The sequence below is a fragment of the Oreochromis niloticus genome, linkage group LG18 (genome assembly GCF_001858045.2).
Source record: "Oreochromis niloticus isolate F11D_XX linkage group LG18, O_niloticus_UMD_NMBU, whole genome shotgun sequence".
NCBI lineage: Eukaryota > Metazoa > Chordata > Actinopteri > Cichliformes > Cichlidae > Oreochromis > Oreochromis niloticus.
This window is the reverse complement of record NC_031982.2, coordinates 36714279-36726793: the sequence shown is the minus strand read 5'-3', so window position 1 is coordinate 36726793 and position 12515 is coordinate 36714279. Positions and strand designations below refer to the sequence as shown.

The 12515-nt window shown below is 41.7% G+C and overlaps 2 protein-coding genes across 5 annotated transcripts in view; one reads left to right on the top strand and one right to left on the bottom strand.

The window, feature by feature from the left end:
• Nucleotides 1-12515, bottom strand: part of LOC102081292 (uncharacterized) — a 107675-nt gene that overhangs the window by 88374 nt on the left and 6786 nt on the right. Inside the window, exons 1-2 of one of the 4 annotated variants that reach the window (XM_025900236.1) lie at nucleotides 1526-1764; nucleotides 1063-1372 (exon numbers count right to left, since the gene is read on the bottom strand). The exons of 1 other annotated variant lie outside the window; for it this stretch is intronic. In XM_025900236.1, coding sequence (XP_025756021.1) covers nucleotides 1063-1372; nucleotides 1526-1568 — 353 coding nt within the window. In that variant the 5' untranslated portion in view covers nucleotides 1569-1764. Of the gene's footprint in view, nucleotides 1-1062; nucleotides 1373-1525; nucleotides 1765-12515 lie in introns of those variants that run through there. 2 more of the 4 variants (XM_025900235.1, XM_025900237.1) reach the window with 2 other exon arrangements.
• LOC112841665 (zinc finger protein 112) lies at nucleotides 5195-12009 on the top strand. Its single transcript, XM_019357482.2, has 2 exons — nucleotides 5195-5327; nucleotides 11175-12009. Exons 1-2 carry the CDS (start codon nucleotides 5228-5230, stop codon nucleotides 11711-11713), a joined length of 639 nt encoding a protein of 212 aa, XP_019213027.1. The 5' UTR covers nucleotides 5195-5227; the 3' UTR covers nucleotides 11714-12009.

The window sequence follows — 12515 nt, the reverse complement described above, 5'->3', positions numbered from 1 at the left end:
GAAAGCAGGTTTAACAGGTTTGGACTCACTTTAGATGAAACAAACAGTTCAGACGTGCAGGAAAGCTTTTCTCCAAGGTCTCTGCAACAGTTTTAAGAACAATAACTTCCACTGTCATAGCAAAGATCAAATGATATCAAAATATATAATGACAAAATGACATAGCTCTGAACAAGCTGCATGTCACACTCAGCAGGGCTTGTGTTAGCTCAACTTTTGGTAGGTCTCTGGATGTCAGGTGCAGGAGATGAAAGTGAACTTTTGTGTGTTACACATTACCTAACAAGCAAAAGGTCCACAGTCTGAGGAAAGGCATGAAACCTCAGACATGTGGAACGACTCGCTGTGGGATCACTTCTCAATCAGGGAGCAGGTGAGAGCAGCTTCGCTGCAGCCACACCAACTCATAAAACACACCATAAAGTACCACAATGTGTGCTGACGCAAGAAATGATTATTACTGAAAATGATCTTTAAATTCAATTCAATTCAATTCAATTTTATTTATATAGCGCCAAATCACAACAAAAGTCGCCTCAAGGTGCTTTATATTGTACAGTAGATCGCACAATAATAAATACAGAGAAAAACCCAACAATCATATGACCCCCTTTGAGCATATGATTGTTGGGTTTTAAAGTCATCCATCATTTACAGCTGGAATGTAAAGTTGCATTTCGGAGAGGAATTGTATTTTATTGGAGGCTCTTTCCTCCTCTGCTGGAACTTAAACACAGATCAAGCAGCAACACATTAAACTGATGGTTTGTGATGGGAGCAGCTGAACATTTGTTTCCAAGATAAAACTGTTTTCATTTTGAGACTGAAATCAAACCCACAGAGGTGGATGTTCCACACATGGCTGCATTTATCAGTGGGCAGGTGTAAACCTTGTGTTCTTTAACACAGCCATATCTTGTGATGAAAATGGATCTACACTGTCTCCTAACAAACTGCAGAGGTTTAACAGTGTGTGGCTCCCTCTAGTGGATGTTGTGGAGTATTCTGTTGTCTTTGCTCCAAAGGTTTTTGTACAGAGTTTTGGTGTTTCCTGTCACTGTGGGCTGCAGAGCACAGTAGTACACAGCAGAGTCAGACAGATGAAGCTTCTGGATCTTCAGAGGAACTGATTGTTGTATTTTGTTGATTTTAGCATCAAATCTGTCTTTTGGAAACTCCTGATCATTATCTTCTGTTCCTGTAGTGTCACGTCTTAAAACATACTTTGGAAATTCATTTATTTCTTGTTTGTACCAGAACAAATATGGATATGCATCAGTTGTTTCATATCTACAGTCAAGTGTAACTGTGTCTCCTTCAGCAGCAATGACATCTCCTTGTTCCTGGATCACTTTGTCTTCTCCTTTACACTCTGAGGAAGAACAGAACATGCAGAGGAAGAGATGGATCAATAAACATGATTGAAGTTATTGAAAAGTTCCACAGTGTAAAATGATAAAATCTCCTCTTTCTGTCCTTGTTGTGAATCGTGTGCAGAGGAAACATGTTGATGTTTGTATCTTACCAAAGAAAAGAGCAGCAAGAATAATCCACAGCCAATGTTCCATCTGTACAACAAGGTTTCAATCAACAGGAGAAACTAGCTGATGTTCAACATTCAGTCTGAGAATTGTTCTCTTCACAGCAGCACTTATTATTGACACAATGGTTGAACACAGTGCAGAAGGAGAGCACCGCCTACTGGATGATGTCGCCCTCTGTCTCCTCTTTGAGCTGGATGTTCACTTCTCTCACTTCCTCTTCCTCCTGGTTCACAGACTGTTAGCAGCATTTGAGTCACTGTGAGGAGGGAGGATGGAGCACTTTTCACTGTGTGCAAACACAACAAGCCAAATGTTCTCCATCACTGAGGTCATTAATGCTTCTCATGCTTAAAGTGAGACTTGAAAAGCTTTGATTATGGTTTAAATGATTTGGATTTATGAAGCTGTATTTTTCTTTAACATGAAGCATTACGTGTTTCACAGAGCACAGCAAAGAAAGAACAGAGGAGCTGCAGTGAAACAATAAGTGAGAAAAGAACAAAAGTAAACCATAAAAGTTAAAGCAGTCGTCTGTAGCAGCAGAACTCAGCGTTAATAAACCAGCTGCCACATGTGGCTGATTCTATACTGGGGATAAAGTGAGATTTGGCAGGTGGGTTAACCATCAAATATGGACTGATTCTTATATAGCGCTTTTCTACTGTCCTAGAGTACTCAAAGTGCTGTATACAACATGCCTCATTCACCCACTCATACAAGCACTTCTAAACTCAAGTGTAAACTAATAAACATTGACACTCCAATGAACGCAGCGGAGGGCAATTTGGGGTTAGTATCTTGACCAAGGATATTTGGCAGAGCCAGGAATCGAACTAGTAGCTGATCTGCTCTACCACATGAGCCACGGCCTCCCGTTATAAATAAGGGACACTCTGCCAGAAGCACAACACACAACCAGCTGAGCTTAGTGTAGGATCCACAATGCAGGTACTGGCTGGGGTGCGAGTGAGTGTTTATTTGTAATGAAAGTAAAGTACAAAACAGGAAATAAGGAACGGGAGCAACTAAAGCCTAAACTGGGAAAACTAATAAACAAACCTGAAAACATGAGGCCGTGCAGGGAAAGGAGAGCAGAGAGACGCGAGGAATACCAAAACACACAGATGGAGCGACAACAAACAGAGGCAGACACACACTATAAATACACACAAGGTAATGAGGGAATGACACACAGGAGGGGAGCACAGCTGAACAAAGTAAAACAGGAAACTCACAGACTGTTTTACAAACATAATCTCAGAGACACGAACAGGACACCGGGAGAGGACACCGGGAGAGGACACAGGTCGGGACGACAGAAACACTAAAGACAAGACTCAAACCCTAAGAACTAATACGAAACAGAAGAAACTAGAAAATAATAACAATAAACTCAAAACACTGGGCCAGCAACCATGACAGTGTAAATATGCACTGTATGTGACGCTGCAGGTAACGGTCACTAAACGGGACATTTAAAGTGGAATAAAGGAAGAAAGAGTTTTGCTCATTATGGGACAGTTGGCAGCTCTACAGGTGGGGACCCACATCAGGTGAAGCAGTGCAGCACGGACAAAAGAAAATATGAAAGTAAATAGAATAACTGAGACTGTGAGCTTCAGCAGGTGGGTTTGCTTTGTGTACAGACTAAGATGAGCTGAGCTGCTGCTCTTTGTGCATTTACACAACTGACAGCAGACATAAGTTCAGGACACAGAAAGCTGCTGTAAAAAGTTGAATCTGACGAGTGAATCAAGTCAGATTAGTTATTCGTTCAGTTTAAACTGATGTCAGTGACCCTTCATGGAACCTGACCTCACCGACATCATTCAGGTTTTCTTTGTTAGTAAATAAAATTTACAGTGATGATAAATAATCAGAATGTTGAAGTCATTCTTTCTCAGCATGTCATTCAGATTTTCTTTGTTATTTATGGATTCATATCTCAGCTGATAAACTGTGACTCAGCAGCTTTTTCACTGTGGTCGATTCAGAGAAACATGAAATGCTGCTTTGACTACAAAATAAAGGAGCTCGTGATGAGAATACAGCTCACACTGCAGCAGTCGCTGAGTGTAGAGTCAGATGGGCTTTGAAGCAGCCTGGTGTCATCTGCAGGGGTTTAATGGGGCGAACCACAGAGGAGTTCATGTGTCATGTCAGAGCGCTCTGTCCACACATTCATCAACATATGTGTCCTGCTGCCTTCAGGTGTCTGCAGGGCTTCAGTGTGACAGAAATGAGGTGCAAACTGAGTCACTGTCTGGGTATGTGTGGGTGTTACTGTGTGTTTGTAAGGACTCTGCTGCTTTGCTCCTTCAGGGCTCTGCTTTGCAGTGTCTGTGCTGCTGCTCCTGACTTTAAACCAGAGGCTGATGTTCATGGATTATAGGAGAGGACGAGGTAGCTGAGAACATTATGCAGAGGCCACAAGAACTGATTATCTTAAAGAATTACTGTTGTTTTATACTTCGAACATTTTTCAATTTCATTCAAACTACAAAGACTCTGTTTCCTCACAATCCAGAGCAGTTTAACAGTGTGTGGCTCCCTCTAGTGGATGTTGTGGAGTATTCTGTTGTCTTTGCTTCAAAGGTTTTTGTACAGAGTTTTGGTGTTTCCTGTCACTGTGGGCCTCACAGCACAGTAGTACACAGCAGAGTCTGTCACTGCAGCAGAGGAGATCTGAAGATCCAAACGCTTTTTTCCAGACAGTTTTGTGGAGAATCTTGCAGCTGATTTCAGAAACTCTGACAGTCTAGAAATATTCATCCCTGATATGTGGATCAGGAACTCTGGCGGTTTCCCTGGATATTGTCGATACCAGAAGAAATGATCATTGAGATCTGCATCTTGGGAATAAGTGTAGGACAGAGTGAGAGTGGTTCCTTCTAAAGTGGACTCTTCATCCTTGACTGCAGTGAGCTGATCACAGCTGACACCTAAAGGAAGAGATAAATGTTGTTAAAGACGATGTTAAACTGTGAGCGCCTGTTCCAGTGATTTCTAGCAAACAGATCCTTTAAAGACATTTCTTCTTCCTGCTTTAACCGACCTGTTAGTGTGATCAGAAACAAAGGAAACATGAGCCAGTAATGCAGTGACAGCATCTTCCACACACTATCTGTTCTGTATGCTTTAGATATTGAATGTATCTGACAGTGGGAGTCCTTTTCTGCTCTGCTCTGTGACAGTGTTGCTCCTCCTTCAGCCTCTTCCTCGTCTCATATCTCTGCATGTTACAAACACCAAAACCAAACCTCAATACATGTTACAGCTTTCAGCACAAACTCAGAAACCTCCAGTGGATTTAATCTTTGTGTTTCATACTTTTGGATTTCATCTTGGACTTAGACAGTAAATGAAGACTGACTGGCACAGCTGGATTCATGCTTTAAATTATAAAAATATAAATGATTTGGGTACTTTTAGTTTCGGGCTGCTGTGGCGTGAACCTGCCACTGGGCGGTGCGCTATTGTCAAGCATTGAGTTTTTTCTGTGTTCTGGAGTTATTAAAATGAGTTTATGAGATTAAAATCATTGCAATTTGTTTTCACTTTAAAATATTGTGTGAAATTGTGTCTCACTCAGTGAAGTGAACATTGATGATTTATGATCATGTTTATGTTTCAGGAGTAAATATTCCGTCCGACCTGAAACTGTTTCCAGCGGTTGGAGTAACATGTCTGCTGTTCAGCGTCTCAGAGAGTTTATCACCGAGGAGGAGGAGGACATGTTGGAGTCTGAGGAAGACTCTGGTGATGAGGAGCCTCACAGAGCAGGTCTGAGCTTACAGCTTACACAGCTATGTGTAATATTTTAGTGTTTTACCGTTTTTAGGCTCACAGACTGAAGGTAAATTCACATAAATGTCTATAATAAGAGAAACGTCCCGCAGTGATCACACAGTTCATCGGTAAAGCTAACAGCGCGCATTTCTGTGGACGCTGCTGTAGAATCAGACTGAGCAGCTGCTCAATACACACACGTTTATTTAAAGGCACGGAGGGTGTGTGAGCCTCTGAAGGTTCCACGTGGTACTTATTTCAATAAAAATAATTACTTCTGTCAGCAGCCTGTCTGTGAGGAGGAGGAGGAGGTTCTCCCTGAGCAGCAGCTCTGGGACCAGGAGAGGAGCTCCAGTCTGGAGCAGGAGGAACCAGAACCTCCACAGATTAAAGAGGAACAGGAGGAACTGTGCAGCAGTCAGGAGGGAGAGCAGCTGGGACTGAAGGAGGAGACGGATACCTTTATGGAGTTTGAGTGCAGCGCCGGTATTGATGAACACACAGGTATCGTCCAGCATGCAGCAGCAGTGTGTGATTCTCTGCTGGTTTGAATGAACTCAGCTTTCAACTCAGTTTTCAAAAGACGGCCAATCACAGTGAAGTTGGATTAAAGGATAACGGAGCTAAAACATCATGTTTCAGGATGAGCTGAGGGGCTGCAGCGGCTCCAGTGTGACGGCCTCCTCGCTCACTGTGAAACATTCAGAATGCTGGACGAGCGCTTTTGCCAGTGTCATTAAAACAAAGCTCACTTTGTAACTATAAATATATATATTATTTATTAAAGTGTAGAATATAAATGTTTTACATACTCATGATTTTCTTTTATCGAGGTCAGTGCAGACCACACGGCCGTCATGTTGCCACCAACATCAGTGACTTTCATGTGATTTCATTGATTCTAAGGTGTTTGTAGCAGTGAAGTGTGTGTCAGTGTGAGCTGTACACACGAGTCAGTGATGTGGTTTCTCTGACTTCGTTCTGATGTTTGATGTGACTCAGCGTCTTCAGTTCACTCTGTTTGTAGCAGACTGACAGCAGGTCTCAGGTCTCCAGTACGGTGGCCCTGAGAGGCCAAACGGACTGCTACTTCAGAAAACACTTGCAAAAAGAAAAATGCTGCAAAAAGAAAAATGCTGCAAAAAGAAAAACACTTGCAAAAAGAAAAATGCTGCAAAAAGAAAAACACTTGCAAAAAGAAAAATGCTGCAAAAAGAAAAACGCTGCAAAAAGAAAAACACTTGCAAAAAGAAAAATGCTGCAAAAAGAAAAATGCTGCAAAAAGAAAAACACTTGCAAAAAGAAAAACGCTGCAAAAAGAAAAATGCTGCAAAAAGAAAAACGCTGCAAAAAGAAAAACACTTGCAAAAAGAAAAATGCTGCAAAAAGAAAAACGCTGCAAAAAGAAAAACGCTGCAAAAGCACACAAAGCACAACGGAAATAGGAAAAAAGACAACGGAAATGTTTCTGGGGAGACAATACCCGGACGGACCAGTTGCACGAACCAAAACATGCTAACAAGTGCACTGGGAGACACTTCAAAGAAGTGGAGCGGCCAAAGAGTAAACTTTCAAAAGTAAGTTCTGAATATTATGTCACTTATTTATGTGCAAATGTTTAATAATGAGGAACATTAAAACATTACTGTTGGCCACATGCCGGCAAAGTTATGTGACATTAGCGATGTTTGTACTTTCAGCATTTACTTTGTTTTAAAGCCTTTACTTTATACGCCGTTAGATAGTCGACCTTAATCTTACAGAGAATGTGATGATTTTATGGATAATTAAAGTCAGTCATATATCCACAAACACAACAAGCTGAAAGTCAGTGATGCTGCTCGGTTTGCAGTCCTGAATATGACGGCACAAGCAGGATTCACTGCACTGTTAATGTTCGCTATGTTATATTGCTGCCTCTGTTCGGTGGTGTCGAGCCAAACGGAGTTTAACGTGTGTTTGAACGAGCTGACGGTTCACTCGTTAAGCTGAAAGAAAGATGCTTTAATCACAGGAGTCACACATGTGTCCACTGGACCATCTGGGAACTCTTCTTGTTTAGCACTCGTAATAACACAAACATTAAATCCTCCTTCTCTTGTGCTGTTTTGTAGCAGTGTATACACCTGAGACTGTCACCTGTCTGTCTGTCCTGCACTCTCTCTCTGTTTCTTTCTCTCTGATTGTGGAATAAAAGTATGAACATGTATTTATAAGTTACACTTGTGTTTGAATCCTGCAGCTTATCACACATTTGATTTCCATGTGTGACGACTGCAAGTGTCCAGAGTGAGGACAGACTGAGGGACCCACTGCTGCACATCATCTGTGAGGCTTTGCACCCCTGATGATCCACCAGGACAAACTCAGCAGTGTGTGAGGAAGAGGAGGAGGAAGAGCCAGCAGCAGCTGACAGACGGAGAGAATAGACAGACTGTTCCCTGTTTGTGAAGGACTGCTAGGAAAGTTTAACATAACTAATTGTCTGTCCTGAATCAGTCTTATTAGGTAATGTTCAAATAATGTTATCATTCCAGTGTTTTCAGTGTGGGAGAAAGTACTCAGGGCCTTCAAGTTACACACTATGAAAGGCAGCAACAAGTTTAATATTCAGAAACCTGAAGTATGTATCAGCAGCAGAATGGAGCTAAAAATAAATGTTTGTTTCAGTTCTATGAAGCTTTGAGTATTTTGGATTAGTAGCACTGCTGTGTTTGTTGCATCATATTGCTGTAACTGTTTATATGCTTTATATAGTCTGAGGTAAGTTGATCTATAGTGTTACATCATATTCTATAAGGATGTTATGTGTTTGTGTACTTTCTGCCCAGTTTGACCCATTTAGCAGAAGTCAGCCTGTTTAAGGCTCTGATATCTATTCTGTGTGACTTAAAGCAGTTATGACATGCTCTGATTTTCTCACCCAATAAAGGAATATTTAATATATCAGTCTGATCTTCATTCTATCAGAAACAGTTATCACAGCTCGTACATTTGCTTCTTCCACACATATATAAGCATTGAGCCAAATTTAGTAATGCCAACATATTAAAAAAAACAATATTTGTCTCTTATATATAATACATCTATATATACACTGTCAAAGATGCTTGTCTTTGAGTGAAGATTTAAGGTGATAGGAAATATAAATAAATGCAACTTGAATCTTTACTGAAGCTCAGTGTTTGGCACAGAGTTCATGTTCACTGCTGTAATAACTAATAATGATTAATAAAATATTGGCCATATTATATTTACATTACCAAAGTGAGATGACTTTAGTCTCATGAACAACATGAGCTAATTGTTATTTACTAGCTAATCTTAAATGACTGTTCAGTACAGAAATGAAGCCCAAAAATCATCAGCCTCAGATACTTATCAAATCACACAAAGCTCATGTAGAAACAAATGTACAAAATATGTTCTCCTTCATTTCTGTCAAACAAAGCTGTATGAAACGTTTCCAGCTGTTAGTATCATGGTTGCTAGGCAACCTGGGCAGCGCGACGGAGGCTAGACCGTCCCATCTTACAAGCCTACAAGCCGGCCTCAGCGGTCTTTGAGTGCGGCCCTTAAGGACCGTTAAGGCTGCGTACTTTAAGGCTGCAGACCCTGAATTGGGAAACAGTCCCTGAATTGGGATACAGCCATACATACGTTTTGGTTCGTGCAACTGGTCCGTCCGGTTATTGTCTCCCCAGAAACATTTCCGTTGTCTTTTTTCCCATTTCCGTTGTGCTTTGTGTGCTTTTGCAGCGTTTTTCTTTTTGCAGCGTTTTTCTTTTTGCAGCGTTTTTCTTTTTGCAGCGTTTTTCTTTTTGCAGCATTTTTCTGTTTGCAAGTGTTTTTCTTTTTGCAGCATTTTTCTTTTTGCAAGTGTTTTTTCTTTTTGCAGCATTTTTCTTTTTGCAGCGTTTTTCTTTTTGCAGCGTTTTTCTTTTTGCATCGTTTTTCTTTGTGCAGCATTTTTCTTTTTGCAGCGTTTTTCTTTTTGCAGCATTTTTCTGTTTGCAAGTGTTTTTCTTTTTGCAGCATTTTTCTTTTTGCAAGTGTTTTTTCTTTTTGCAGCATTTTTCTTTTTGCAGCATTTTTCTTTTTGCAAGTGTTTTTTCTTTTTGCAGCATTTTTCTTTTTGCAGCGTTTTTCTTTTTGCAGCATTTTTCTTTTTGCAAGTGTTTTTCTTTTTGCAGCATTTTTCTTTTTGCAGCATTTTTCTTTTTGCAAGTGTTTTTCTTTTTGCAAGTGTTTTCTGAAGTTGCAGTCCGTTTGGCCTCTCAGGGCCACCGTACTCCAGGCTGGTTTCCAGTTAAAGTTAACATTCGACTTCTGTAGTACAGCAACACAGCTGTGTCATGGACCCCTGAACTCACTGCACCACCCTCCTCTGCAGCCGCAGCCCACACCCAGTGTTACAGTGAGTTACACAGCTGATGGAGCTGGGCTGACAGCACCTGTCACCTCCATCATAAACAGTGGGGGCATTTGTTCTGGGGAGCAAAGACAGAGTTCAGACTCAGCACAGCCCGTCAGTTTTTAATTTGCTTCATAACAAGCAAAAATGATCTTTGAGCTAAACGCTGTGTCGTCTGTCAGAGCTCCACTTCAGTCATGTGTTACATTTGCTGCATGGAGAATCTCTGTCTTACACTGTGACAGTTCCATCTGAGGCATGAAGCACAGACGTGTAGCCCACATTAGCACCGTGAACTGTGACGACACAAAGACGGAGCACCGACTGACTGACTGTCGTTTCAGTGTTATGCCGATGAATCTCAAATCTACTTTCCTTTTAAAAAAATCTACAGACTCTTTAAAGTTTTGCTGGACTGCCTTGATGACATGAAATCATAGTTGGCATTACATATTTTGAATGTAAATGATCAAAAAACTGAGATCGTACTATTTGGACCTTCTGACCCTCGTTCTTCTCTTGAGGTTGACCTTGGCGCTCTGGAAAACTCCAGAACTCTCTTTGATGGCAGTTTTTCATTTGACAAACAAATAACTTCTGTTGTAAGAGCCTGATCCTTCCAGCTCAGGGCCTTTGGAAAAATTCTGAACATTTTGTCATCTGCTGACTTTGAGAAAGTGATCCATGCATGTATTTCATCCAGGCTTGACGACTGTAACAGTCTTTATTCTGGTATCAGCGCTGCTGTCTCATCTGCAGCTAGTTCAGGATGCTGCAGCCCGACTCCTCACAGGCACTCGTAAACACCACCATATTTCCCAGTCTTGGCTCGTTTACACTGCCTTCCAGTACATGTAGAATTGATTTTAAGATTTTAAATGGATTGGCCTCCTCGTCCCTCTCTGATCTTCTAACTGAAAATACTCCAAACAGAATTCTCAGGTCAGCTGATGAGTTGCTTCTGATTGTTCCTAGCAGCAGCCTAAACCACGGACGAGACGGAGACTTTATGATGCTGTGCCTAAACTTTGGAGCAGTCTGCCTCTTCAGTTAGCGTCTCTCCAACACTCCACATTTTTAAATCCCGTCTGAAACACATCTTTACTCAGCAGCTTTTAACTGTGACTCCGTTTTGTTCTCTTTGTGTTTGTTTTACTTTGTGCAGCACTTTGTTCAGTCTGTGTTGTTATTAAATGTGCTTATAAACTCATAATGCTGATAATGTTTTTAACTGTAAATATATAAGAGTGACCCTTTAACCCAACACTGAGAGCTGAGTCACACACACTGGCTGAGTGTCAGAACTCAGTCTCACTCTGGTGCTGGACTCTGACTCTGCTCTGAGTTTTTGCATCTGTTATTTTGCTCAGGTACTTTTTTTGTCCTTACATAAGTGACCTTTGTCTCCTCTCTCTTTGTTCCTCCAGACGTCCCACAGCAGCATGTCTGTGAGGAGGAGGAAATCCTCACTGACCAGGAGAGGAGCTCCAGTGTGGAGCAGGAGGAACCAGAACCTCCACAGATTAAAGAGGAACAGGAGGAACTGTGCAGCAGTCAGGAGGGAGAGCAGCTGGGACTGAAGGAGGAGACTGATACCTTTATGGTGACTACTGCTGAGGAAGGAGAGCACAGTGAACCAGGAGGAGACGGGGAGCAGCTCCTCTGTCACAGATCTGCTGTAGCTGAGAGTCAGCATCTGGAAGGAGGCAGGAGTGCAGACTCAGGACGTCTGAAATTAGGAACAGAAGTGACAGCAGGAGGTTCCCCTACATCAGAGAGTCGGTGTAACTCTGACATGGGTAAAAAGCCTGTAAACTGTGATAGTTGTGGGAAGGACAGAATCCACACAGGTGAAGAGTGTGGGAAAAACTTCAGTTCTCGCTCTAACCTGAGCGTCCATGTGAGAGCCCACACAGGCGAGAAGCCGGATTCATGTGAAACACGGAAAAAGGAGAAATCCATGTGAAAGGTGGACTGTTTCCATGGCAACTTTCTGTCTGTCCTAGCCAAAGATGCTCGTACAACCGAAACTCTCAAACTCAAGAACAGTTAAGAGATGGGAGCGGTATTCTGTGAAACAGAGTAAAGGTTTCATTTAAAGCAGTGAAACAGGAAAAGCTGCCTGAGGTTTAAGTGAAGCTGCGCTTTCAGCAGTCACGTCTCTGTGCAGATTATTCATAAACACAGTCTGATTTTATCTGTCTTTGCATCCTTTTTTATTTATTTTATGCTTCAAATTGTGTAATAAACAAAATCTGATGATATTTGTCTTTGAATGTGACTAAACCTAAAACTACAGCTGCCTTCTAACTGTGCTGTTTCCACATCAGGACAGAATTAATAACACTCAATGTCCCAGGTGCTGTTAAACAGAGCAGAGAGCTTTAACAAACATCCTGCTTTTATTTTGGATGCTTGTAATTTGATGGATGGAAGGTGGGGGGGAGGTCCTTATCTACACAGTGATGGTAACTGTTCTGACCATTAGAGAAATCATCATGTAAATGAAACTCTGTAAAGCACCGGTAAAAATGAATAAATAAAAGTATGCTGATATTGGAACAGTCAGCTCGTAGCTCTCACAAAGAGTAGATGGCTCCTGCCTGAGTGCTGATGCAGCAGAGGGGAAGCAGGTCACCCCTCCCTCCCTCACCTCCAGCTGTTTTCCTCCCAGACTGAAAGAAACCAGTTCAGCAGCTGTCTGCAGCCCAGATGTTTCCTCTGTTTGTAGTGTATGTGTATATTAAACTGTTTCCTGCGTGGGTCTA